Below are 26,290 nucleotides of genomic sequence, written 5' to 3'. Positions count from 1 at the left end.
AGTACAAAGTTTGAATTGGTCTCAGAGGATATCCCAGTGTGGGCTGGAGAGAAACAAACAAAAAAAAGAAGTTAGCTTGCCAATTCAGAGGTTTTCTCCTTCAGCAAAAGCAAAGGAGAAGCATATGGTGCATTTTGTTGGTAGTGTTGTGTGACCCAGTGGCCATTCTGAGACTTGAAATGGAGGGGGTGAGAGAGGGGGGTTTAACTTTTCACTTCTGCCCTTTAAAACAGCAGTAAACACAGTAGTGCTTAACCATCTCTCAAGGCTGAATGTTCATTCTTGGACAGAGGCCAAAGAGATAGGACTTGCAAGCCAGATAGTAGGACAGCAGGGAGATTTGGGTTAGTTTGGATTATCAGAACAGAGGATATTTTGTTTCATGGTTGTAAATTTTTACTGTAGCCTAAAACAGCCCAGCAGCGGGGGGGGGGGGGGGGTGGAGAAACTGCCAGCAGTAACCAAAAGTTCTCCCTCTGTCATTTTGGGAAGGCATGGTGCCTCCTTAATGAAAACCTACAATAATGGGCTGCCTTCCTGTGACATCTGGAGAGCCACAGGAGAGAAGTGACTCAGAGCCAAAACATCATTAACTTATTATAGATAGCTATAATCTCAACCTGATATCTGCAGGAGAGCCATGGACAGCCAAGGCCAGTAATTGAATGGAGGGGATGGGAGGCCTCCAAGGTCAATGTTTCTACTCCAGTTGGAAACTCTGCAGGAGCTCTGCTAGAGGGAATTACTTCTGAGGCCACAAAATCTTTGTGGGTGGTTGGTGGGTCATTTGATAAATGTGGCACTCCATTTTTTGCAATACACCAGCTTTTCTATATCTATTGGCAGATTTTTTTTACCTCCTACAGTTCAGTTCAGATGTAATATAATGACCACAATGATTTGTTGATTCCTAAAAATGAGCAGTGGGGGACTGAAGATTGTGACAGACTAAACAAAGGCTGTGGTTTAGGGTCCTATTTTACAGACAGACTTGTGCACAGCAGAAATGGAACCATATAGTCTCTTTTGCTTTGTGTGCAATGGAAAGTGGAAAGGATGGAGGAAAGTTGTAATCCTAAAACCTGCCATAGTTCATTTTCATTCAAACAAAATATCATTTGTTGTTATGTCTGAATTCAGCTAGGATGTGAAATTTGCTACTTAATATAAAATGGTAAAGGTAAAAGTAGTCCCTTGACATGAATGTCTAGTTGTAACCGATTGTAGGGGGTGGTGCTCATCTCCGCTACTAAGCTGAAGATCCTGTGTTGTCCGCAGATGACTTCAGTGGTCATGTGGCCAGCATGACTGCACCAAACACTTTTATCTTCCCACCAAAGTGGTACCTATTTATCTATTTGCATTTGCATGCTGCCAGATGTTAGGGAAACTGGGACTAGTGACAAGAGCTCACCCCATCATGTGGCATTTGGGCCTCAAACTGTTAACCTTCCAATCTTCCCATCTTTAGAACTGGCCTCTTAACCACTAAGCCACCACATCCCTTCAATATAAAATGAAATAGCTTGAATTCCAAAAATGTAATAGGGATCACATGGTTTACTCTTTACCGACAAAGCTAGACTGCTGCCTTCAAGCATGGTGGAGGATGTTATTCCACTTCTCGTAGTAGAGAAAGATGCAACTGCCAAATCCAGTAAGTTCTTCTACATGGAGTGCAGCCATTTTGATGTTGCCTTGAGGAGCAATATGTCTTTGATTGCTTCTGATCACCAGTATTGAAGTAAGATTCAACAACTGATGCATTTGGTTTCTATATGACAAAATTAGTGAGGCCAGCCCTGTTTCCTGCAGATATTATTTTCAAGTAGAAAAATGAGTGAAACCAACTTGTAAATTGAAGATAGGCAGTGAAACATCTGTGTGTTTCAGAATGAGTGCATAACTGAGCAGTATGCTTGAACATGCTTTGAAACAACTACACACATGTCACAATCTACGTATACATTTCATACATGTTTCTGCATGGATGCACTTTCCATACCGGATATACATGTTATTTGAAACAGATGTGAATGGTAGATTCACAGCTTGTGATGCAGTAATCTACCAAGAGAGTTTGGAAAAGTTACTTTTTTGGACTAAAAATTCCATAGTCCTCAACCAGTATGGCTACTGTTGGAGGATTCTGGGATTGCTCAGCCCAAAAGGTAAGATTTTCAGGCTCTGTCCACAAGTAGGAATGAGCACAAAATTCTTGAATTTGTGGCTATTTTCTGCTTCCTAATAGCTGTGTATATGTATTGCCACTTGAAAATGTGAGATATGTAGCTTGCTTCAGAATGAAAAGGAAATAATTTTTTTAGAAAAAAAATTGGAAGTCTTTGCCTTTGAAATCCTTCCCCCCAAAGCCTTGTTATGAAGAAATATGCAAATGATCCAATTAGTTGAGGGAGGGGGTCCCCAGGGCTAATAGCCTGAGGCTTGGACCAATTATGAGCAGCTTTACCTAGTTCGGAAGCAGATTGCTGCTGTTTCACCTCATCTAGTCAATCCTCATTAACGCCAGGACTCAGTGGTGAACTCTCTGCTGATGTGCTGGATGAAGAGCCATTGTGCCATCCCCCATGCCATCCTGGTGGTGGCTGCCTGAGGATTAGGTTGCTATGCAAGGTTGGGGGGGAGGATAAAGGGGGCAGGCCAAGCAATGCTGTATCTCCAGAAGTACTCCTCCCTGAAAATAGTTGTTGCCTGCATGCACCCTGGAATTGTCCACCCACATTGTGCTTGGGGTGGACTGGTTAGTGTCTGGGAGCACTGTCTCACTAGCCTTGGTACCTCTCAAGCTAAAGGGGAATTCTCTCTTGCTCCTGCTGCTGCGGAGCCCATCAGACAAAAAGCTCTTCTCTTTGAATGTCTCTTGGGCTGTCTCCTCTTATTAAATTACAAGGACCTTGAGTGACAGCTGGGATTAGAAGCCCCCTCAGAAACAAATAAGCTGTAGGTTTGAAGAGTTACTAGATCTTGCTTCCAATCACTCTTTGCCACAATATTTGTAGAGGGTGATTTCTACACGGATTTTCATTAAGATTAATTAGGAACATAGGAAGCTATCTTTTAACAACTTGGGCTGTTTGTCCACCTAACATCCTGTATTATCTACTCTGACAGTGGCTCTTCAGAGTCTCAGACAGTGGCCATTTCCATTACCTGCTGGAATTGCTAGGGGTTGAAGCTAGGGCCTTCAGCGTACAAAGCTTAGGGTCTACCACTGTACTATGGGCCCATAACAAAGTCCTGCTACTGAATGTGAGTATCAGCTTTTCTTCTTTGATATGTAAGAACAGACATTTCAAGAAGGAAAAGTTTCCATAATTCCAGCAAGTGTTCAGGTGATGTAATGCTGTCCTACTGGCTTATTTGTGACAAGGAACAGAAGAATTGCACCATGAGCGCCTGGTGGGATGAAACATACTATTCTGTGACCTAATAGCCTTCAAAAAACTGAGAGCATATAGAGAAAACCTCAAAGCCGCTCTGCACAGAGAGATGATCTCACTTTGTGACTTTGGAGCCTAGATGTCATAGATTCAGACAAAACTGTGACTCATTATACTGTCTCTCTAAGTCTGGTTGCAGCAACATTGAGACCAGGGCTTTGTCAGGTCATTCAGTCTGAGAGTCACCCCAGTTCACAGGCCAACAGAACAAAATACTTTCTGTACGAAATCAACTTTGTTGGTCATCCTTCCTGGCACAGTATGAATGATGACCTTTGTCTTTCACTTGCTACAAACCAGCAGTGGATGCCAAACACAACCTCAAGGTCAAGGACTGGATAAAGATCTCCAGGGAGGGAAGACAACCCATGCAGTCCATCTTCCCATCTGGTCTGGGTCAACTTGGATCCCCTAGCTTGTGATCTAAGTGAATCCATTCCAAACTGCAGAAAGTTCAAGACCACACACAATAGAACCATATCATTGATGGTCTGGAAGAAATCTGGTTCTGATCCCATGATTCTTAAAGCCAGATTTTAAGATGGGTCTTAGTAGCAGTTTTGGAGGGTGGTAGTGTGAGCTGGTCCTATTCAGCTTTTGTATGTGTGTCTCATGGGTATAAAATGGATAGGTGTGTCTTCTCATGAATGTTCTTGAATGACCAGTTTGAGAAGACACTGTATTTTTACCCACCACCTTTTCAATAGCATTATCATTTGTGAGGGATTTCTGAGAACCTAACCATGCTCTGGAATGTCTGTATCTCCAGAAGTAGGTCTGTAAGCTGTAGGTCCAGCTTAACATCCTTTAATTTGTTTCTCAGTAGATCCCAGGCAAAAGTGATCACCACCAACCAAATCATCTGTCTGGTGATTGTTTACTTACACATGTAGATGATTATTCATTACCCACTAAAGCACAGTTTGAGAATCCTTGCCCTGGTTCACCAACCCGAATAAGGTATCTGCGATTTAACGCGGAGTAAATATAGAGAAAATGACCCAAATCACACCAGAAATTATGGTCACTAGGCCTGGAAAACCTGCAAGGCTGATTCCTTAGTGTTGGATCCCCAAATGAAAATGTAAGCATCCACAAGAGAAAAATGTTTTGGCCCATTGCTCTGTAACAGAAGGAGGGGGTGTTGATGTAGTAGTTTTCATTTACTGTAAATGTAACTTACTTGAATATGAATCAGTGTGCAAACTGAAACTCAGTTATCCTTTTAAATTCTCACTTCTCCAAATTTTGTAATGAAATTTGTCAATTGGAAAAAAATGCATATGGAATTGTAGATGTTGGGGGAAAGTGCTCCCCAAACTGAATCTCTTCATAAAAATAATGTTCACAAGTGTATTGTATTAGGAAAATTGCATGAAGTTATACACACACACACACACACACACACACTTAAAATGGTGAATAAAAATGTACCCATTAGGAGAAATTTGTATCAAAATTTCTACAAGTGCTCAACTATTTTAAAGAGTTTTATATTCAGAATGAATTGAATGTTAGAGTGGGAAAATGATTAAAGTTCAGAACAAACTGAGTTTAAGATTGGAATGAAAAGAAAAATAGAATGAAACTAGAAATGATTGATTCATTCATTTCCACAGCTAGGAGGGACTTACTGGCCACTAAACATTTTGGCAGATCTCTGCCTCTTCTAATATTTCGGTCATCTTATAATATATTGATAAAAACAATGACACTTTCTTGTATTGTAGAAAGAATAAAAGAATAACAAAATAAGACTTACAAAAGTTGGGAATGTTAGGAATCCTCTCATCTCACTACTTCTCTCAAGACTTCTTTAAAAAGAAGTGCTTTCTCCACATTGGGATAAACCATACATAATTATTAAGTTGTGTGAGGAACTGAATAGATTATTTTAGTGCATTTTTCCAAAATGGTAAAAATATTGAGAGTGATATGAAATAAATAGATACATAAATAGATAAATAGTTGCTGTTGTTATGTGTCTTCAGTTGTTTCCAACTTAATGGCAATATTAATGCGAACATATCATAGGAGTTTATCACACAGGGAAAACTGGAAGTTTAATAGGGTAAGAACCTGTGATTATCTAGCATATTAGGTGCAATTGTGCAACTGGTTTTCACATGATCTTGTGTGCAAACCACTAAGAATCTAATCAGAAAGAGACATGAACCAGCAATTAGTCACTTTTGGGAAAATTCATTTCCATTTCATTCATGATACTGCTTTTTTTGCACAGTTGCTCTAGTGTGAAAGCTATTTGTTTATTCATGGGATTCTCACAGTTTTTGTACTTGTTGCCAGATTTCCCGTGGTTCTTTGGGGTGAGTTTACTTCCGGTGCTGCTTTGTCATGCCCGGTTGCTGAGAGGAAAGCAGCCTTTTATGCTTTTTTTAAAAAAAACTTTCCTATCTCTTGGGTAATGTTTTGTTCTTTTTACTTAGGATGGATACCATTTCTGGGAAAGTAAAGGATAGTACAGTATATTTTTATAAAGAAAATTGTGTAAATAAAATTGTTTATTTCCCTGGGTGATTTTGTTTGCTGCCATGTGTGCTCTGGTGCTGCAACTAATTCTTCTGTGCACACGCGCAAAAACGTGGTCCCCAAACCATCAACGGGATTTACATGCATCTGTATGAAAACCAAATGCACATTCTACCCTCTTTATCACTTTAGTAATGAGCCTCTTATTGTGTTCTGCATGTGAAAATCACTCCCACATTTGCGCACTTTTGCAGGATGCGGACGTTTTAATCATTATCAGAATGGAGGTATCTATGATCCCCATGTGATAAACTCCATAGGGTTTTCTTGGCAAGATTTGTTCAGACAGAGTTTGCCATTGCCTTCCTTTGAGGCTGAAAAAGTATGATTTGCCCAGTGAGTTTTCATGGCTGAATGGAGATTTGAACCCTGGTCTCCCAGAGTCTGAATTGACTCTGGAACAGAGCCAGCATGTATTCTGTTGGACTATGACTCTGGAGACCAGGGCTCAAACCCCTGCTGAGCCATGAAATCCACTGAGTGACCTCAGGCAAGTCACACTTTCTTAGCCTCAGAGGAAGGCAATGGCAAACCTCCTCTGTACAAATCTTGTCAAGAAAACCCTATGATAGTTTTGCATTAGGAGGGAAAGAAGGGTCCGCATTAGGAGAGACAAAATGGCCTCACCTGGAAACCTGGATATGTTGTAGAAAAAAGAAGACATTAACAAAACTTATCAGGAAGAGTTAGGTAAGAGCAAAAGGAAACACAACAGTTGCTGAGCTCTGATTTGCACTGGAGAAACCTGACCAAAAACCTATCCCATGATACCATTTCTAGTTGCAAGACATGATTAGGGTTGCCATAACCCGGCGGCCCCCGTGCCATTCACGGTTTCGGGGGCCCCCTCCCGGTCACGGTCCGGTTTGGGCCCCCACCCGTGCCTTGTTCCCGGTTTGGGGGGGTCCGCTCCGGCCATTGCCGCTGCCGCTAATAAGGCCGGCCACGGCGCCAACCCACCTCCTCCTGCTCTTCCTGGAGTGGTGGGACCGTGGGCAGCGCCAACCCACCTCCTCCTCCAGCTCCGCCTTCCTCCTCCTCTTCAGCAGCAGTCGCGCTGCTGCCGCCGCCACCGCACCTCCTGCGCCAAGGCCAGGGCTTTCCTGCCCACGCGCGCAGGGGGCTCTCAAGCAGGAGCTCATCCCCTGCTTTGGCCAGCCAGCCAGCCAATGGCCGGCTGGCCAAAGGGGACGGGCTCCTTGACGCGCGCTGCCCAGGCCTCAGAAAGGGCCAGCGGCAGCACGCGCGCCTGCCCCACTTACCACCGCGCGCGCGCACGCGCGCCTCGCTTCCCACCCCGCGCGCGCCTGCCCAGCTTCTTTCCACGCGCGCGCGCCAGTGCCAAACTGGTAAAAAGGAGGAGGGGAAGCAGAAGGAGGGGGAAGCAGGAGGAGGAGGAGGAGGAGGAAGGAGCCAGAGGAAGGGTTCCTTGAAGGGCAGAATAGGGGCAGAGGAGGAGGAGGAGGAAAGCTGAGTCAGTGGGCTGCCTCGCTTTTTTTTTTGGTTTTTTAAATTGTTTTTAAAAATATGAAATACTTATTTTATTTTATTAATTTTCTATTATTTCTTGGTTTTATTTTATTAATTTTTTATTATTTCTTGATTTTATTTTATTAATTTTCTATTATTTCTTGATTTTATTTTATTAATTTTTTTATTATTTCTTGATTTTATTTTATTAATTTTTATTATTTCTTGGTTTTATTTTATTGATTTTTTATTATTTCTTGGTTTTATTTTATTAATTTTATTGTTTTTATTTTATTATTTTTTATTATTTCGTGTTTTTTATTTTATTAATTTTCATTATTGCTTTTTTCCTCATTATTTTCATTTTTAAATATATACACCCCCGTCTTGATTTTTATTTTTTTGTCTAGGAATAATGCCAAAATGTCCTCCATTTTGATCATGCCTCAGAAACATGCATTTATATTAACATTTTTTAAAAATCATCAATTTTTTTCACGTGTCCTCCATTTTTATAAAATCGTGTCCTACATTTGAAGATGTTGTCCTACATTTGTCCTACATTTGTCCCTGTTTGGAGGTCCTGGCTTATGGCAACCCTAGACATGATAAAAGAACTTTAGCATATAAGACTCATCAAGTTTTCTATTTCCTTGTATGATCTGAAACAGGAAAAAATAGCAATAAAAGAATAATATCTTTCAATATTTTTTTTGTTTCAAGCAGGAGGAGTGAGATGATTTTCTGCTCAGTTTCCTCTAAGGAATTTCCCATTGTGATGCTGGATAGCATACATAGCTGTGTCCCCATTAACTAGTTTCTAGAGAGAGTTCAAGGGGTGTCTATAAAACTTCACAAAATAGAGTGTGTGTCTTCATCAGAGAAGGACCTAAAGTTCTTATTGTCCAGAAATGAAACAGTTGTGGCAGAAAGAAAGCTGTCAACACAGAAATACTATGGTGCTATTATTCTTTTTATGGATTACTAGCTCCTGTGGACCAGTGTTTTTGGATGGAGCAAAATAGATCAGACTTTCCATTCTGCACCATTACACCTAATAGGCAGGTCCTCTTGGTCTTTATTTCATGCACCCAACAATAGTATTGGAAGGAACAGAGAAGAAATAGAATAAAGAGCTGCTGATATTCTCTGATGGAATATTGAAAGACGATTTGGCTTTCAGTAGTCGTATCACTTGTAACTTGATGATCAGTGATCCAGAGCTGTTTCAGGCAATCTATGATAATTATTTCAAGTGTAAATTCAGATGAGAAAATGGGAAATTATGTGCAAAATGACTACACAGGGGAGGAAGATAAATAATTGCCACCCATTATTTCCGCATCAGGAGACCTGGTCAAAATTGCTGCACAGAGCAAAGAAAGGCAACATTTCTTCCTCCTCCCACTCTTGTCCAGGGACAAAGAAAAATAGAGATCCCATAATTAAAGCCCCCCCCCCCTCCAAGTGGGATGTACAAGAAAGAGGATTAACAGAAAAATAACAGGCATTGTTTTCTCATTTTTTGGCTACAGTAAAAAGAAGAGAAAAATGCTAAATCAAATATTGAAATCTGAAAAGGGTTCTTTAGACCAACAAGAAGTGCACTGTTCTGAATGCCGAAAATAAGGTCCTGTATTGAGTTTTCAGAGCAAAAATGTTCAGATTAAGGGACTCTGCGAAGTTGTAGCATCTGGTCTTCTGAGTTTTATAGAATTTTAGTCTTCTGAAACAGGCAACAATATGTGTGTGATCTCGTAATACCTGGATCCCCTAAGGATGAGACTTGAATCTTATACGCAAAGAGATAGTCCTCACTTTAATGGTTTAAAGTGCACCAGTAAAGTGTTTACATGGACAGTTTAAGACATGATGTGTGCATGCTGAGCTTTCAACTGTACCTATAGTGCAGAGGTACAATGCCAGAGAGCCAGATACTAAGTAAACCACAGTTTACAGTCTCAGATTATAAGGGGCCTCTCCATGTTGAAATTTAGTAAATTCGGAATTGAATTTATGTGTATGTATGTATACATACTATTTCCGAATTTACTAAATTTCACATTTTATATAATACACATGGGGTGAGGGAGTTAAACATGATTGTTTAGAATGTCAAAATATCTTAATCAAATTTTGGGAACCAGCTTTAGCATTTCCTTCAACTTTCTCATTTTTCCAGCTGCTTTTAAAATGTCCCAATTTCTCATTCCTCTTCCCACATTTCTTCTTTGTCCCAAGTCTATTTCAGCTGCTGCAAATTGAGTTCAAAGTGCAAAAATAGTTGGCATTCAATTAACTCAGCAGAGGAAAGGCAGGGGCAGAGTCTTGTACATCCCTGTAAACTCAGGCAAAAACAAACTGCTGTGGCCACTTCTAGACTGCATTTTGCCATTCTGATCTGGCTTGGCAGCACATGTCCCACTTTTCATCTGTAAAATGTTGGCACACATGCACTTGGTAGAACATAATTTGTTGCAGAATGAAGAATGAAAGGTCTTAGAGCAGTGATGGGGAATGGATGACATTCCAGCTAATGTTGGACTACAGCTTCCATCATCCTTATGCAGCATAGCCAATGATCGTACATTTCTATCCATCTTAATTGGAGGAAGCACAAATTTTCTATCCCTGTCTTAAAGGTAGCAAGTCCAAAAAGGCTAGAACAGCCTTAAGGACTAATTTACAATCTTGTATTTACAAGTTACTGATACTTAGCACTCTTTCTTTGACTGGAATGGTATCCCTTTTGCAGTACTGAATTTTTTTTTAGTAGCCTTACAAAGATCAGAAGTTGCCAGTGAATTAAAACAAGAGAATCTACATATTTCTCAGTCACTTAGTTAAACCACTGCAAATAGTTTATACCCCAAGAATAATAAGGCTGTGGCACAGAGCAAGGTTTAGCCATGGATTGTACTGCAGGAAAAATGGCATACACTGATGAAGGTCAGTCATGGGTGCTATGTAATTCATATTTCTTTCTTTCTTTTATATAATTCAGTTTTATTTCCTAAACATATCTTATTTAAAGACATGTCTTTCAGTTTTAAAAAATGTACTTGTATAAATAGTTTTTGACAGTCCTAGGCTGAAACTTTATATTTTCTCCTTTACCCTTCCTACTTCCTTTTTGTTGTTGTTGTTGTTGTTGTTGTTCCTATATATTGTTCTCCAGAGATTGAAGTAGCTGGGACTGGATGTCTCTAGAATGGCGACAGTCCTGTGCCTTGAGGATGGCTGGTTGGTAGTTTCACAAGGTAGAAAGTACAGGGAAAGTGCTGAGGTCAGAGGAAAGCTGAGGACAGCAGCCCACCCTGACCTTGGTGTAAATGGTGTATTTTTGCTTTGGGACTCATTTGCTTGTGTCCCCTGAGGGCTGCCAAAGTAAAATTTGGTCAGCAGGATGAATGTTCCATTCTGAAAGTAGCTGGTTAAAGTGTCTTGGCATTAAATGGTGGGGAAATTTGCAGGTTGCTTATTTTCAAATGCCTGGGCAAATTCACTTTCCACCCCACTCTTCAGATCAGCACTTGGCAGCATGTATAGCTTGCAGAACAAGAAAGAAGGTGGGGGTGGAGGAAAGAAACACTCCACACTGACTCTCCAGAAATGAAACCTCTAACCCAGCAGCTGGAGACACTATCTCATAGTCAAGGGTGACCACACAAGTGACCACAAACCTCATTGCAATGTCCTTGAGAAAGACTACAACCCTTGGCAGGTTTTATGCACTTGATGGCCCGTGAGAAAACTGGTAGCAGAGGCATGTTGGGGATACTGCTCTGGCCAAGTATGGCACAGATGAAACGATATGACTTTTGTTTTGAACTGATTTCCCAGAAGCCACACACAGACGTCTAGGAGTGGATCTTTAAAAAGAAAACAAGCAGCATAGTGTATACGTGCTACATTTGTCAGAGCACTAGCTTGACCTCCTGTGTGTGAGGTAAAACAATGTGTTTTTTCACCACACTTTTTTGAAGGCTTCCTTTCTTCATGGCTGTCTGAAAGTATTGTGGTGCCCTAGGTGTGGTACAGTTTTGGCCCTGAACATCATAAAATGGATCTCTGAATGTCTTCTCAGAAGTAAGCCGCAGTAACCACATCAGTGCATCTGGGGAATTAGGCTCAAGTCAACAAAAACTCATACTAACCAATGTGAAGTTGAAGGCTTTCATGGCCGGCATCCATAGTTTTTGTGGGTTTTTCAGGCTATGTGGCCATGTTCTATAAGAGTTTATTCCTGACATTTCACCAGCATCTGTAACTGGCATCTTCCACAAAAAAACTATCATACTACCAACTTCTCTCTTTCAATTAGTCTCAAATCTGCTACAAGGTCCCTTTGCTTTTCCAGACTAACATGGCTATGCTTTTGAATTCCACAACTAAATGTGGTGCATGTATGCTTAGGGGTTAAGTGCATTACCACGATCCATTTCAGTAACTTAGAAGCAATCTACATTTGCGAAGGACAAGTCTAATCAAAGCAGAGTATTGGGGTGGTGGTGATTAAGTGATAAGAATAAGAGCTACAATGGCGGGTTACAGACCGCCCATTTGGGGCGGCCTGCACCCGCCCCTTTCCCCACTGTATCGGGGCCTCAGCTGCCAGACCAGCAGCCTCCGAGGCCCCGATCTGCCGCTTTGCAGGCTGCAGGGAAACGGCAAAAGGCCACTTCCCCGCAGCCTGGAAAGGGGTGTCCTTGGGGCTTCAAGCCCCAAGGACACCCCAACGGCAGCAGGGACTCCCAGAAAGGGGCTGCTTGGCCCCTTTCTGATTTGTGTCACTGGTGCAGCCTTAGCTGCACCAGTAACGCAAACCAGGAAGGAGCTCCGTTTCGGAGCTCCTTCCTGATCCGCCGAAAGGGTGCATTAAGCGCCCTCGCGCGGAGCGATGGCGTCACATCTGTGCCGCCTCGTTTGGAGGCAGCGCGTTCATGATGCCATCATGACAGCGGCCATGTAGAACGGCCGACACCATTTTGTGCGCGCGGAGTGCGTACTGGGGTTAGGGAGGTGCGGAAGCACCACCCCTTCCTAACCCTAGTACGTGCTCCACACGTACTTTAATGGCGGTCTGTAACCCGCCTAAATTTTATTTATCTTCCTGTGACCCATCCCATTTCATTTCATTTCAGGATGTATTCCTTGTTTAATTTGTAGCTCACTTGTAGTTTACACCAATTTTGGTGGAGATCCTGTAATGTCAAGGTCCATATTCATTACTCCCAAAGAGGCAACCTCAGGAATCTTTACCATAGTATCTCAAAGGATCCTTTCCCATTTTCTTCCCCTTTTTAAATTTAAGAAATCTTAGCAGTAGCACCTTAGCTCATTCTGTATTCTTGCTGTTTTAATGCCCCAGGACTCTCAGCAGCTGAGAGTTGTTGCCTATTTTCTAGCCCTTTTTGAGGCTCCTTTTTTTCTCTGAGGAAGCCAGCCCACCAATGTGCTCATGGAATTTCAAATTTGCTACCTAAAATTGGGCACTGCAGATGGAACAGCACCAACAAAAACACTGCCAAATTTTGAGATGTCTGTCGCACTTTCCTAATGAGTTATGACTGGCTCCCCCTTTTTACTTCTAGTGAGCCCCCCATTTGGAATTTTTGTTTAAAACAGTGCAGCCAAAAACAAAAAAATCAAAACCACACTCTGTCAGGTTTTGGGATGTCCTAAGATATCCCAGTGAATGATAGCTGCTACAGAAAAGCAGACACTTTCCTTTTATTATTATAGATTGATATTGCTTGATATTGTTTCCAGTGAGCATTCCTGCTCATAATTTTAACTATTTAGAACTGATTTAGGGACTATCAAGGAAACTGGCCTGAGTTAGGTGAAAACTTTCTGTTTGTTTCTGTCCAATAGGAAAACCAGTGGTTCAGAATCCTATTCTGGCTCTGATAAGGATCTCAGGAGGGTGTCCTTGCCATAGCCAAGTTTCCACCTCACCAGCACACCTTATATATGTGGTATAGCCATGCTACTACTGTCATCTGCCACTTCCTGGAGTTCCACTGAATCAAGAGGGCTTACTTTTGAGTAAACACTATGGAGCTTAGCACACAGCAAAATAAAGTGACTTACCACTCCTTAATTCAAGCCAAATTTGGGCTACCCCCTGGTATTATCGCATGGCTTTTGCCACCAAAACCGTCATCTGGGTACAGCCCAGCTCCAATACTCATCCCTGAACTCACTTCAGCAGCCATTTTTCAAAGTTGGGAGCCTTCCAACTTTGAAAAATGGCAGCCAAAGCAAGTTCAGGGACCAGGATTGGAGCCAGGCTGTACCCAGATGGAAGTTTTGGGGGCAAAAGCCATACAATAAAACCAGGGGGCAGTCTGAATTTTGCTTCAAATTGGGAGCAGTAAGTCTCTTTCTATTGCTGTGTGCTAAGCTCCTATGTCAGAACTTGTAACCGGGGTGGACCGACTATTTGGGCAGACAGGGCACTGCCACCTTGCTGCAAAAACTCTCTACTGACTAGCAAAAAGGTAAAAGTGTTCTTCTTACTGTGTACCTTCAAGTAGTTTCCGATTTATGGCAACCCTAAGGTGAACCTATCATGGGGGCATGATTTATTCAGAAGTTTGCAGTTGCCTTCCACTGAAGTTTAGAAAGTGTGACTTGTTCAAGCTCATCTGGCAGGTTTTCATGGCTGAGTGGTGATTTGAACCTTGGTCCCCTGGAGTCTCAATCCAGCACTCAGACCACTACACCATACTAGCTCTTATATCTTACAAACTGGATAGCAAATTAGAAGTACAATGAGACCTTGCTGTTCCCTGCGGTTTGTTTCTGAAACCATCACCAAAATCCGTTGGTGCTCAAATCCCATTAATGACAATGGCAAAGTAAAATTATGTCCCTTATATAAAATGGCAAAAAGTTTCCTTTTTGGAATGTATATCTGAATATTTTTAAACCATGACTGCTTGAATCTGTGAATGAAGAATCCATGGATATGGAGGGCTGACTGTAGTTTGTTCTCTGTCTTGTTTCTGGTGTGGCCAGCCTCTTAGCCCACTGCTTGTAGATGCTTCAAAAATGCAAGTGATTATCAAAGTTAGACCCATATAGCTAGCAAAGAACTGTATGTTGTAGTGGGTGTGTTTGATAAAGGACTATTTTGTGTTGCAAGGGTCTCAGAAAGAGTCATTTCTCATCCCACCCTTTCCATAACACTCCTGCCACTGCTGCTGTGGCTTTCTGTCCCCTGTTTTCAACTCCTCAAAGAGCCTGAACTAGACAAGCAAGGGTGCAGACACTGGCACTCCCAGCTCCTCATTTGCACACTATGGAGTTTATCACATGAAGGATATTGAGAGTTTATCCCGTGAATATCCCAGAAAAATTGCATAATTATGCAAAAGGATTTCACATAATATCACAAAAAACTGCCATTCAAGTGGTCACAAGGAAGCATTAATGCACAACTTGTTACTTTTTGGGATTTCAGTGACAATGCACTTCTGATATCACTTTATCTACACAATTGCGTGTGATAATCATTTGTTCAATTACTTGCCATTTTTGCTTTATTTGCAGGATGCTTTAAATGCACTTTAATCTCTCTTTAATGCCAAAATTAGCTCTGGTGTGATAAACTCCTATGACTGAAGGGAAGGAAGAGTGCAATTGAGAAGGTGCACAAGCACATGCAGATGGAAACAGCATCCTCCTGACAGGGCTGGATTGAAACATATTGGGGCCCTAAAGAGTGTTAAGATTAAGAGGGCTCAAAATATTAAAACCATGCCACTACTGAAAAGCCATACTGGAACGATATTTGGTTTTGAGTCTGTTTCCCTTATATTATTTTATTTTTAAAATGTGTAAAACAAAATTAAATAATAAGGTAGTAAGTATTTGCTATTGTTTTGCATCCAGACTTCCCTCATCTGTACCAGAGGTTGACAATTTCTCACCGTCTGGGGGACCAATTTTGCCCCCAGGAAACACACATATCCTTAACCAGCACCATAAGTGTCTTAAAAGACAAGAAACCAATAGTGGCTGGAGGTCTACTTCTAATTTTGTTTTGTTTTTTTACTTTTGAGGGGTTATTATTATTATTCCATTTATGTTGTTTAGGAAGCACTGTAACCCCCCCCCCCCCTTTTAAACCTAGATCATCCTCTTCTGGAAGCTTCCAGGGTGAAAACCCCTGTGAATAGAGGAAGGACACTGAGGAGGCATTGCAGAGCTGCAGGCCGTAATAATGGCTTTGGAGGGGCCACATGAAGCCCATGGGTGACATTTTCCCCACCCATACTGTGAACTGTAGTTATTCAGGGTGTGTGTAAACTTGGCATCTCACCCTGTAGATGACAAATGTAAACCTTATCTGTCTGCTTCTAGTCTAGCAGTAGCCCTGCCCTTCTTACCTAAAGGCTATCATGATGTTTCCTCTCAGTTTCAATTACAATTGCACTTCATAGCTGAGTGGAGATTTGAAACTAGGCTTTCGAAGACCTGGGCCAGCATTTTAATCATTATACAGTAGACACTGGGTATGTGTTGTGGTTTGGTTCCAGGGCCCACCATGGATACCAAAATCCTGGATGCTCAGTTCCCATTAGATTAGATGATGTAGTAAAACGGTGTCTCTAATATAAAATTCTAAAATCAAAGTTTGTTTTTCAGATTTATTTTTAGAATATTTTCAAACCATGCATGGTTGAATCCATGGATGCAGAATATTTGGCTATGGAGGGCCTACTATACCAAGTTAGCTCCACTGCTGATGCCACATTTGGTTGTGATAGGTGTCCTATTTCTTTAGGGATGTATTCAACTGTGGCCACCAAGTGATGGGCAATTAATGTGAATGTTTGGAACTATCACTGCAAAAAGGAGGATTCTGAAATTCATTCTGAAGTTTGTGGTGAGCAGAACACACTGTGAAATGTGCTTTTACTCCTTTGCTGCAAAGTCATGCCAGTGCGCTCATGCCAACATTCATTCCTTGAGGGCAGCTGTTCATCTGAATCTACTCATGGTCTACTCAGATTTTCAAGGACAAATGCTGAGAATCTGTAGCAGATTTCCCCTCTTCCCTTTGCTGCTGTTTGAATTTACAGGAAGGATGATATGTAACCCAGGCATACATAGCTTCCCAGTTTCCCAGTAAGAAACAAAAATTATAATTGATTCCTGAAAATCTTTTGTGCATCGTCAATGCATACAATGTGTTTCTCATTTGAAATATACAGTTCACATCTCTCCACTCATGGTAGTACTTCTGTCCCAGGAATATCCCCCCCCCCTTTTTTTTTTTTTTTTTTTTTTTTTTTTTTTTTTTTAGTATCCAAAGTGTAATACATGGCACTAGAGGAGATGTAATACTTCTCACTGTGATGTGTTCATAGCTATGATGTTTGGTGGAGGAGGGGTATATTGTGTTCTTGTAGAGTCATGAGTAGAGCTTGGGACTTCACTTTTTTAAAAAAAAAATCACAAGTAGGATGACCAGATCTTAGAGCCTGGCCCCAAGTCTCCAGTTTTTTAGGATTGGAAGAAGAAGAATCTCAGGATGAGAGCACAGTCTTGAAAGCTCTGTGTGTGTTCATTTCTTAGACTTGGTGTTTTTTTTAAAAAAAGTATACTTTTTGCAACTGTGGTTGATGTTTAATGTTAGCACGTTTAATGGCATTACCAGGAGCTGCCCCTTATAATACCATCCTTGCAGAATCACCAGTCTTTGGACTTTATAAGAGGCCATTCCTATGTTTCAGGTTTGGCCCCCAAATCTTAAAGTCTGGCATACCCTGGCCCTCACAGTGCTCAGAATCTTCCAGGCAACTTGACCAGTGGCTATGGCCCAGTACATACCTCTTGGTAAGTCCGGAGCAGCGGCGTTTTTTTTTCCTCCACAGGGAAGCCGCAGCCGCCAAACCGCATGGCATCCCTGCACTGCTTCCCTGCCAGTTACATCACAAGTGTGCCAATGGCGCACTCATGACATAACTGACAAAGCGTGACTTGTGGACACTATGTGTCAGTTACATCATAATGGCAGCGCTGCCAGTACTTGCTAGGGTTAGAGACCATGCAGTTGTCACATGGTCCCGTAACCCTAGCACGGTGTGAGCACGGCGCTTTAGTGCTGTGTGTACCATGTGAATGTTAGCTAGCTGGAAAGGAGTGTTCTAGAGTCCAACAAGTAACTTTTCCAAACTCTGCTGATGAGCATCCATTAGTAATATAATGAGTGATAACCAGCTGTGATGTTAACTGAGGAGACTGCCTTATTAAATCTTCTTTCTTAGCAGGAAAGGGCCTCTGAGTGGGAGCACCACTTCACTGGTATCTTATTTAAACATTAACAAATTTGGGGGTGCCTCAGATACCCCAAAGGCACCAGATCCCATCTAATCTTGGAAGCTATGCAGGGCCAGGTCTGGTTAGTACTTGGGTGGAAGACTGTCAATGAATACCAGGTGCTGTAGGCTATATTTCAGAGGAAGGAACTGGCAAAACCTCCTCTGAAGTTTCCTTGCCTAAGAAAGCCCTATGAAATTCATGGGGTCGCCATAAGCTGACAGACAGCTTGAAGACACAGACAGACAGGCATAGTTTTCATATTTAAAAACATCCAAACAGTATCTGGTTTCCAGAAGAGTGAGCATGGCAGACCATTTAAATATGGGTGAGCACAGAAGACTTCAGTCCATAAACAGAGTAATTTGTTTGAATAGAAAATAGGTTTATTTATAGGCAATAGTATCAGATGACATGCAAACAAGAATGAAAGAGGGAAGTTTTTTTAAAAGTCTAGTGGAAAAGGAAACGTTCTTCCCAGATTGGTAAAAAGAAATAAGGCTCATGTTTCTCAAATTGTAGAAAGCTAGATGTTGAAAAATCCATTTCCTAGAGCCTTGTTTCACATGCTAAGAACTGATGGAAGAAACTCACCTATAAACCAGAATTGTGGATACATTAAAAAAAAAAAACAGGGATCTGGGCTGGTTCAGCTTTAGCAGTCAGAACATGGGTCACGTTTCTCATACATTCAAAGGCTAAAATGAACCTTTTCCCTCTTGGGCATATATGTCATTGTGCTTTAAAAGCCCTAACCCTCTGCCATGTGATCACTAGTAATGGAAGTCCCCCTGTATGTGCAATTGCTTTGACACATAAACTGTTCCATGGAACTAGTGGCCTTGAGGCTGAGTTTTGCGTCACACACCTCTTTCCGAAGGGGTGACATGTAGGACACAGGGAATATAATTAGGTGCCTTTGTGGTTTGTGGTCACTTGCCATTTCTAATTGTCAGTTCTTATTTTTAGGTAAATTATAGGTTCTTTTCTAAGGAAAAAGAGACAATCTTTTGTTGATGTAATCCTTTTTAAATTATATGACCCCAAAACTGCTCATCATAAATATTTTATCTTCACAATTGCTCCATTTTCTGTAATATATGATGGCTGTGAAGTTATTTTTTTTCAGTGGCTCTTGATACCTTAAAGAGATGGAGGGAAGGGTTTTAGTTTTACCTGAAGACGGTGTTATTTATAATTAACTGTCAGAAACTTACTGTAGAAAGGTCAGGTGTTCTTTCTTTCTTTTCTTTCTGTCTTTGGCTGGGGAGTGGGGAGAGTGATAGAAATCAGAAATAGGTGTGGTTATTTGTCTTTTGTAATTCCATTGCAGTTCTGCATACTACTGTATGTATATTGATTCAGGTGCATGGAATACTTTCTGAGAATTGGTGTTGATTCCCAATGTAACACCACCTTTTTTCTTTATTAATAATTGTGTCTTTATGTGTGTTCATCCAGCAACTCTGAAACCATGACACTTGGGTATTTAAGATTCAATATGATACAAAGAGTACCATAGTGGTGCGCATCTCTGGATTATTTTGTTTTTAAAATGAACTGTCATTAAGTAGCTTGCAGTATAATCTTTAGCTGAAGTATAATCTGTCCCATATTTCCTCAAGAGAAAAGAGCTCTGAGCTTCTTTTTTTATCCTGGGCCTCTAGACACTTCCATGTTCTGTTTTCTTTGTAGGGTCCAGAATTTTTTTAATATAGTAGTTCAGAGAGGATATATGAATGAATGAATTCCTGCTTCTTTACAATCAACACAGAAGAAAAGGTACATTTGGTACATTTAGTGAAATCAGTTTCCAGCATTAGACTTTGTAATACTTCCAAAGCTAAGTTCCTTCAGTTCAAGCCATGATTGTGTTCTTGAAATAAAACCTTAATATCTTCCCTGGCCCAATGATTTATTTGAGAGATAACCATGGCTCTTTTTTTCCTCTTTTCAGACATAACATCAGTTGAACTGGACTTATTTGATGGGCAGACATTGGCTGAAATGCTTAGGTGCTACCTGAAGGAACTACCTTGTCCTGTGATCCATCCAGCAATATATAGTGAATTGCTTTACATTGTTCAAGGTAAAAAAAATATCCATGTTTGGGAAATCTTGTGAAAGAAACCAGGTTGCATGACTGGAGGGGTCTGATTATTTTCTTTTTAAATTATCTGTAGTCTGATACTGGTGATATAATTGTATGTGCTTGAATGAATATGTGTCTGAGAAGGTTATCGCATGGGGGCAAAACCGTCCCCCGATGTGTTTCTAATGAGCACGAGCGCGGGTGCGCACGGAGCGTGAGGGAACCGATGGGGCCCAGAACGTAGTTTACCGGCACGGTGGAATGCGCCGCTGCCGCCGGCGTTCCATCGGGTTCCCGATGTGTCCAGGAGGCACATTCTGGGAACAGTTCGGTTCCCGAAAGGCCCTCCTGGAACAATCGGGAACCCGAGGGAACGCCGGCGCAGCGGCGGCATTCACCGTGCGGTAAACATCGTTCGGGCCCCATCGGTTTCCCATCACGCTCGTGCGCACCCGCGCTCGGCTCATTAGAACACATCGGGGACGGTTTTGCCCATGCGAAACCTTCTGAATCTTGAAATCATGTGTTGAGCCAATTGTGGTCAGCAGCACTCTAGTGCTTTTCACTGATGGTTGCAGTAAAGTTTTGTAAATGCCTCTGATAGACATAATTCTCTGGTCAATATTACAGTTTTTGGAGATGTTCAGGCTGCCTCTGAACCAAAGCACTTGGTACTGGAAGGTCTGAAGATGACACCTGTACTTAGAATCATAGAATATAGTAGTGGAAGAGACCGCAAGGGTCATCCAGTCCAACCCCCGCATGCAGGAAATCTCAATCAAAGCATCCCCGACAATGGCCATCCAGCCTCGGTTTAAAGACCTCCAAAGAAGGAGGCGTCAAACAGCCCTTACTGTCAGGAAGTTCCTCCTATGTTGAGGTGGAATCTCTTTCCTGAGCTGCATCCATTGCTCCAGGTCCTAGTTCTGGAGCAGCAAAAACAGCTTGCTCCCTCCTCAAAGACATCCTTTCAAATATTTACACAGAGCTATCATATAAACAAGCTTCATTTATATACCGCTCATATCCGCCTAAGCAGTGTCTAAGCGGTTTACAACTGTAAGCTAATGCCCCCAACAATCTGGGTACTATTTTAGTGACCTCAGAAGGATGCAACCTGAGTCTAGCTTGAGCCCTTTTGCTGGTCTTGAACTCACAACCTTGTGGTTTTGAGCGAGTGGCTGCAGTACAGGCATTTAACCATTGCGCCACCAGGGCATACACCTTGAACCTCTCTTCTCCATGCTAAACATCCCCAGCTCCCTAAGTCATCTTCATGGGCATGGTTTCCAGACCCTCACATTTTGTGCCCTCCTTTGGACGCGCTCCAGTTTCTCCACATTCTTTTAAATTGTGGCCCAGAACTGGACACAATATTCCAGGCGGGCCGACCAGAGCAGAATAGAGTGGGACATTACTCCCTTGACTAGACACAATACTTCTACTGATGCAGCCTAAACGCATTGGCCTTGTAGCTGCCGCATCACACTGTGACTCATGTTCAATTGTGGTCTACTTGGAGTCCCGGCCTGGAAGGAGACGTTTTAAGGGCTTGGAGTTAGATGTTTCGTGGCTGAAAAATAGGTTCCCAGTAGCCAGGAAATCCAGTTAGAAAGAATAAATAACATTGCCAAGATAAAGAATAACCCTCCAAGTCTCACAGGGAGCTAATGCAGTCCCTTACTCACAGTTACCCACCCCTATTTTAAAACAGTTTACTGCTCCTGCCTACCTCTCCCCCATTGTCTCCAGAAATGCCAACTTGCCCTTCTACCTTCTGCCAGGATAGAGTCTTCATTGTTATACTGGCCTGTTAAAAGGGCATGCTTTATTTCCACCTCTTCTTCTTTCTTTTCTCTAGAAATGCCTAGATGCACTGTGGGTTAAGGATTAAAATCAGCTCTGCTTGATTATGCTGATCAAAATATCTATTGCCCTAATCACCCACCCCCTCTTATGTCAGCCACTAGGAAGCTTATACTTGTGGGGCTTGGTGCTTTCTTGAAATATGGGATGCAAGTCTTGCTATTACCTCATACCCCCATACACCTCTGTGCTCATTACTTGTTTCCACTTTCTATGAGACTGATGACCATCAACGAAAGAAAAATGTTATTTAAAAAAAACTTACCAGAGTTTTGCACTGGGAGCTTTTGCACTGGCACCTTGTCATCTGAGGATTCTGCCTGCAACAAAGGTAAAGCAATTTTTTTTTCTAATATGGCACTGATGGCATTCTTTACCACTAGATCATCTAAAGTTTTCCTGATGCAAACATAAAAAATTCTTGAAAATGCAGTGTTCTCTACCTACATGGAGCCTGTGGTTCACAAAGGAAGAGATATGGGATTCCAAGAAAACATCTTCCTTGAATGCAAATGAACACTAAATTTCCTGACTTTGAAAATCACCAGTGACTGCATGGCCAAAGGGGAGGTGCCAGCCTCAGATAGCTTCCTACCACTGAACTAAGACCAAAAACAGAAAATGCAGGCCATGACTAATACTTCAATTTTTTTAAAAGGCCAGTGTGACTTCAAGAGCTTGCAACATGTACTATTGTGCATTTTGGTTGGCCAAGAAAGGTATCAGTTTGAATGTTATATGGTTTGTATTGGCCAAATGGCCATATATTTTTCATATTTGTAAAACGGAAATGCCTTCCCATCTCTCTACACAAAGGACATTTTTCCATGTTTGTAGGGTGTACATTTAAGTTTAAAAATTAAATAGTGTTTGCAGGGCTTGGAGCTCCAAAAATGATCTTTGGGATTCATGTGGCCACCACAGTTTGGAAAAGTACCTTTGGGTTATGACTCCTAAAACCCTCAATGGCCATGTTACAGTACAGTCTGACTGTGAACTTTATGAGATGCAACTGTACATTAGTAGTGGGAGGACTTTGTCTTAATGTCCAGCCTAATATGACTTGAAGTCACAGTATTCTCATCCAACGTTGTTTTTTTAAAATCAGCAGCAGCAGTAACAACAAGATTAAAAAAACCGTGCAAAACAAACACAAAAGGCTACAGGTTTTAAATGGGGAGGGGAGAGAGTCTCCTTCACTTTCCACTCCCACTAGTTAAAAACTGTGGAGTTATCACATGGAGCTTTCATGGGAGCTCCTTGCGAGGTACTTCCGCAGTGATTCCAAAGTGACCCCTCTTTGGTGAAATCGGAAAAAAAGTGACTTCACAGAATTCGCTTCCAAGCTCACTTCAATTGCACTTCAAATTGATCGGTGTGGAAAAACCACTCGATGTTACCCCCCCCCTTGGCCCTTATGTCCTGCTCCATCATTCCCCTCCTCCTCCTTCAGGCCATCTCCTCCTCCTGCCAACCGCCGCCGATCCCATCTCCCCTGCATCCTCCTTCACCTCGATGAAAGAGGACAGCTAAAGAGGAGGCAGGAAGGAGGACAGGTCCACAGCCCCACTGAGCATGTGCAAGGGTGCCGATTCAAATAACTGAACCCTCAATTATGTTCCGGTGGTAAAACATGTATATTCACTCCCCTTTGGTGAATCGCATCACTGACTGCTTGGAATCGAAGACTCCACTTCCCCTCGATTTGGAAGATCAAGAAAGGCAAACAGTGTGGTAACCAATTTTTAATGTGAATGTCCATTGCTAGTAGGTTGCCATTTCACGGTGGGGCGGGACTTCCTGCCCCCGGGGGGCGTGCCGGTCCGTCCCCCCCCGACCCGTGTGGCTGCCCAACCTGAGCTCCCAGGGCTGCTGCCTGCCTCATAGATGGCCTGTGAAACTGCCTGAGGCAACAGCAGCAGGACGACTGAAACCAGCAGGGGCGGGGTCTGCTGCACTGCCCGCCTCTATTGGCCAGCCCTCTGCCTCCTTATTTGGGCATGCTCCAATTTCCAAGCGGAGAGGGCTTTGCAGGCAAGTTGCTTTTTGTTCTTCCCCTCTTTCTCTTTCTCTTTCCCCTCCTTCTCTTCTTCTTGTTATTCCGTTTTTTTCTCCTCCTCCCCTCTCCTTTTTCTCCTTTCTCCCCCTCCTCATCTTCTTTTTCTCTTTCTTCCTCCTCTAAGCCCCCTCCTCTTCTTCTCAGGGGTCCAGGGCTTCTCAAGGCTTGCCCCCATTAGAATAGAAAAAGGCTTTGATCTGTCCCATAAATCCCTCCTAAGTTGAGACATACTGGGAAAAAGAGGGGGGAGGGTTGGGGGGGTTGGAGGGGGCAAGGAAAAGGAGGAAGGGGGAATGCTAAGAAGGCTTGGGAGTGGGAAAGTAGTTTTCAATGGCACAAAGGACGCCTGGATCTTGCAAATCATGCCTGCTTGAAGTGGGAAATGTAGTTTTCAATGGCAAAGGACGGCTGTGCTTGCAAATGCTATGCCTGCTTGGAAGTGGGAAATGTAGTTTGCAATGGCACAGGACGCCTGTGGTCTTGCAAATGCTATGCTGCTGGAAGTGGGAAATGAGTTTGCAATGGCAAAGGGTCTGCCTGTGTCTTGCAAATGCTATGCCTGCTTGGAAGTGGGAAATGTAGTTTTCTAAGGCACAAGGACTGCCTGTGATCTTGCAAATGCTATGCCTGCTGGGAGTGGGAAATGTTCTTGTAGAATGGGGGGGGGGGTGTTTGGCCAGAAAGAAAGTACATTTCAGCTTCTGTCTAGGAAAAGTCCAAATGTCCTCCATTTTGAGCATGCCAAGAAACATGCATTTATATTAAAATTTTAAAAAATATATCAATTTTTTCATGGTCCTCCATTTTTAAAAAACAGTGTCATACATGTGAAATGTTGCCCTACATTTGTCCTACATTTGTCCCAGTTTGGAGGTCCTGCCTTATGGCAACCCTAATTGCTAGACAGGAGTGACTCCGGATCTGGTGTGAAAAAACATGACCTTTTGCATGGCTAGAACAGACGTGACTGCGGATCTGAGCTCCACCCCCCCCCCCCCCCCCCACACACACACACATACACACGTGTGATAAGGGTCTGTGTCTGCTATTTTCCCACCATTATGGAAAGAAATAAGCATTTAGTTTCCTTTGCTGGGCTACCAGGCAGGAATGGCAGCATTCTGCAGTGCACTAGATACTGCTGCCAACTAGTTACTTTAAAATGTGCCAAATATTCCTGTTTTGCAAGATTTCCTTTCAGGTGCATATTGGATGACTTTTTACATGTGTTCTAAGAACAAAGGAGATGGCCTTGGCAAACTGGGTTTGCTGATTTACCTATTATTCAGTTTGATCCCCCACTTTCCTGCATTGATTCAGTTACAATTCATTGCATCATTCATGCCCTTTAAAAAATGAAATGGCAAAATTAAAATAGCAAAGTGGAGGTGAGCCATGCCTCTAGATCTACTTCAAATATTCAAAATTAATAGAATGCCTATGCTATCAAGAATAAAAGCAGAGATATCAAATGGTGGGCATAAGATTTGTTGCTAGTTAGAGCTGTGCCCTTTTTGGCCTAAGACTGGTATAATTTCATGTGAATCACCTATACTGTAAATATTTCACGTTGTTTGGTGAAGTGCCTGAGTATGCCGGAGACAGTAGTCTGGCAGAGATTTCAGGGCCAAAACTTAAGACCTGGAGATGACACCTTGTAATGTCACAAAAGCTGGACCCTGGCAATGCTACAAGTTGATGTCATTAAGCAGTTTTACAGAATACACCAATGAAATGAAAAACAAACACCTAATCTAAGTACAGTCAGCCCTCCATATCCACGGATTCTGCATCCATGGATTCATCACAATCACATCTTGTGACGTTACAAGAGCTGGGCCCTGGCAATGCTACAAGTGTGATCTGACAAGGTTCAGCCCTGGCTGATGTCATTAAATAATTAGAATACACCAACAAAATGAAAAACAAGCACCAAATCTTTATCTCTTATGCTGAGATTCCTCCCCCTTGCCGTGAGAATAGGAGAAGAGGGGCTAGGCCCTGAAATCTAGGAATACTAGTGGATAGCAGCCAATGCTCCACCCAGCATCAGTCACTTCTTGAGCCGGAGACAGCCTGGGGAGGGTTATGGCCTTGGAAGAAATTACAGAAGGAGACTGGAAACTGTTAAGAGCTCTGTCCAAATTCCAGTTCACATTCCTCCTATTCTTAGCAGACAGGGCGCATCAGGAGACATGGAGCTGCCTCAAGCACTGAAAAGAATATAAGCTTAGATCGTGCATATTACTCCAGGCCAGAAGCCCAAGTGGCTGCCAAGTCCCTGTGATACTGGCCTAGAAAGAAAGTGTTATTGTAATATTTTGGCTGAGCTGCCTGGTAGGTTTCTACTGTAAACGAGTACTTTTTTGGCTTTATATGGGCATAGAAAAATCTCTGGGACCTTTTTTATTTTAGTTTTTAGCTCGGCATCTTGGAAGCCCCTCTTCGTTCTTGTGG

General features: G+C 42.3%; 1 protein-coding gene across 1 annotated transcript in view; it reads left to right on the top strand.

Annotated features, from left to right (window-relative positions):
* LOC121928626 (phosphatidylinositol 3-kinase regulatory subunit gamma) overlaps nucleotides 1-26,290 on the top strand; it is a 345,443-nt gene that overhangs the window by 72,417 nt on the left and 246,736 nt on the right. The window contains exon 5 of the mRNA XM_042463572.1: nucleotides 19,774-19,905. Within this exon, the coding sequence (XP_042319506.1) occupies nucleotides 19,774-19,905 (132 nt within the window). The remainder of the gene's footprint in view (nucleotides 1-19,773; nucleotides 19,906-26,290) is intronic.

The sequence above is a fragment of the Sceloporus undulatus genome, chromosome 4 (genome assembly GCF_019175285.1).
Source record: "Sceloporus undulatus isolate JIND9_A2432 ecotype Alabama chromosome 4, SceUnd_v1.1, whole genome shotgun sequence".
Classification (NCBI taxonomy): Eukaryota; Metazoa; Chordata; class Lepidosauria; order Squamata; family Phrynosomatidae; genus Sceloporus; species Sceloporus undulatus.
The sequence above is the reverse complement of the archived record's forward strand: the minus strand, read 5'-3'. Positions and strand labels throughout refer to the sequence as shown.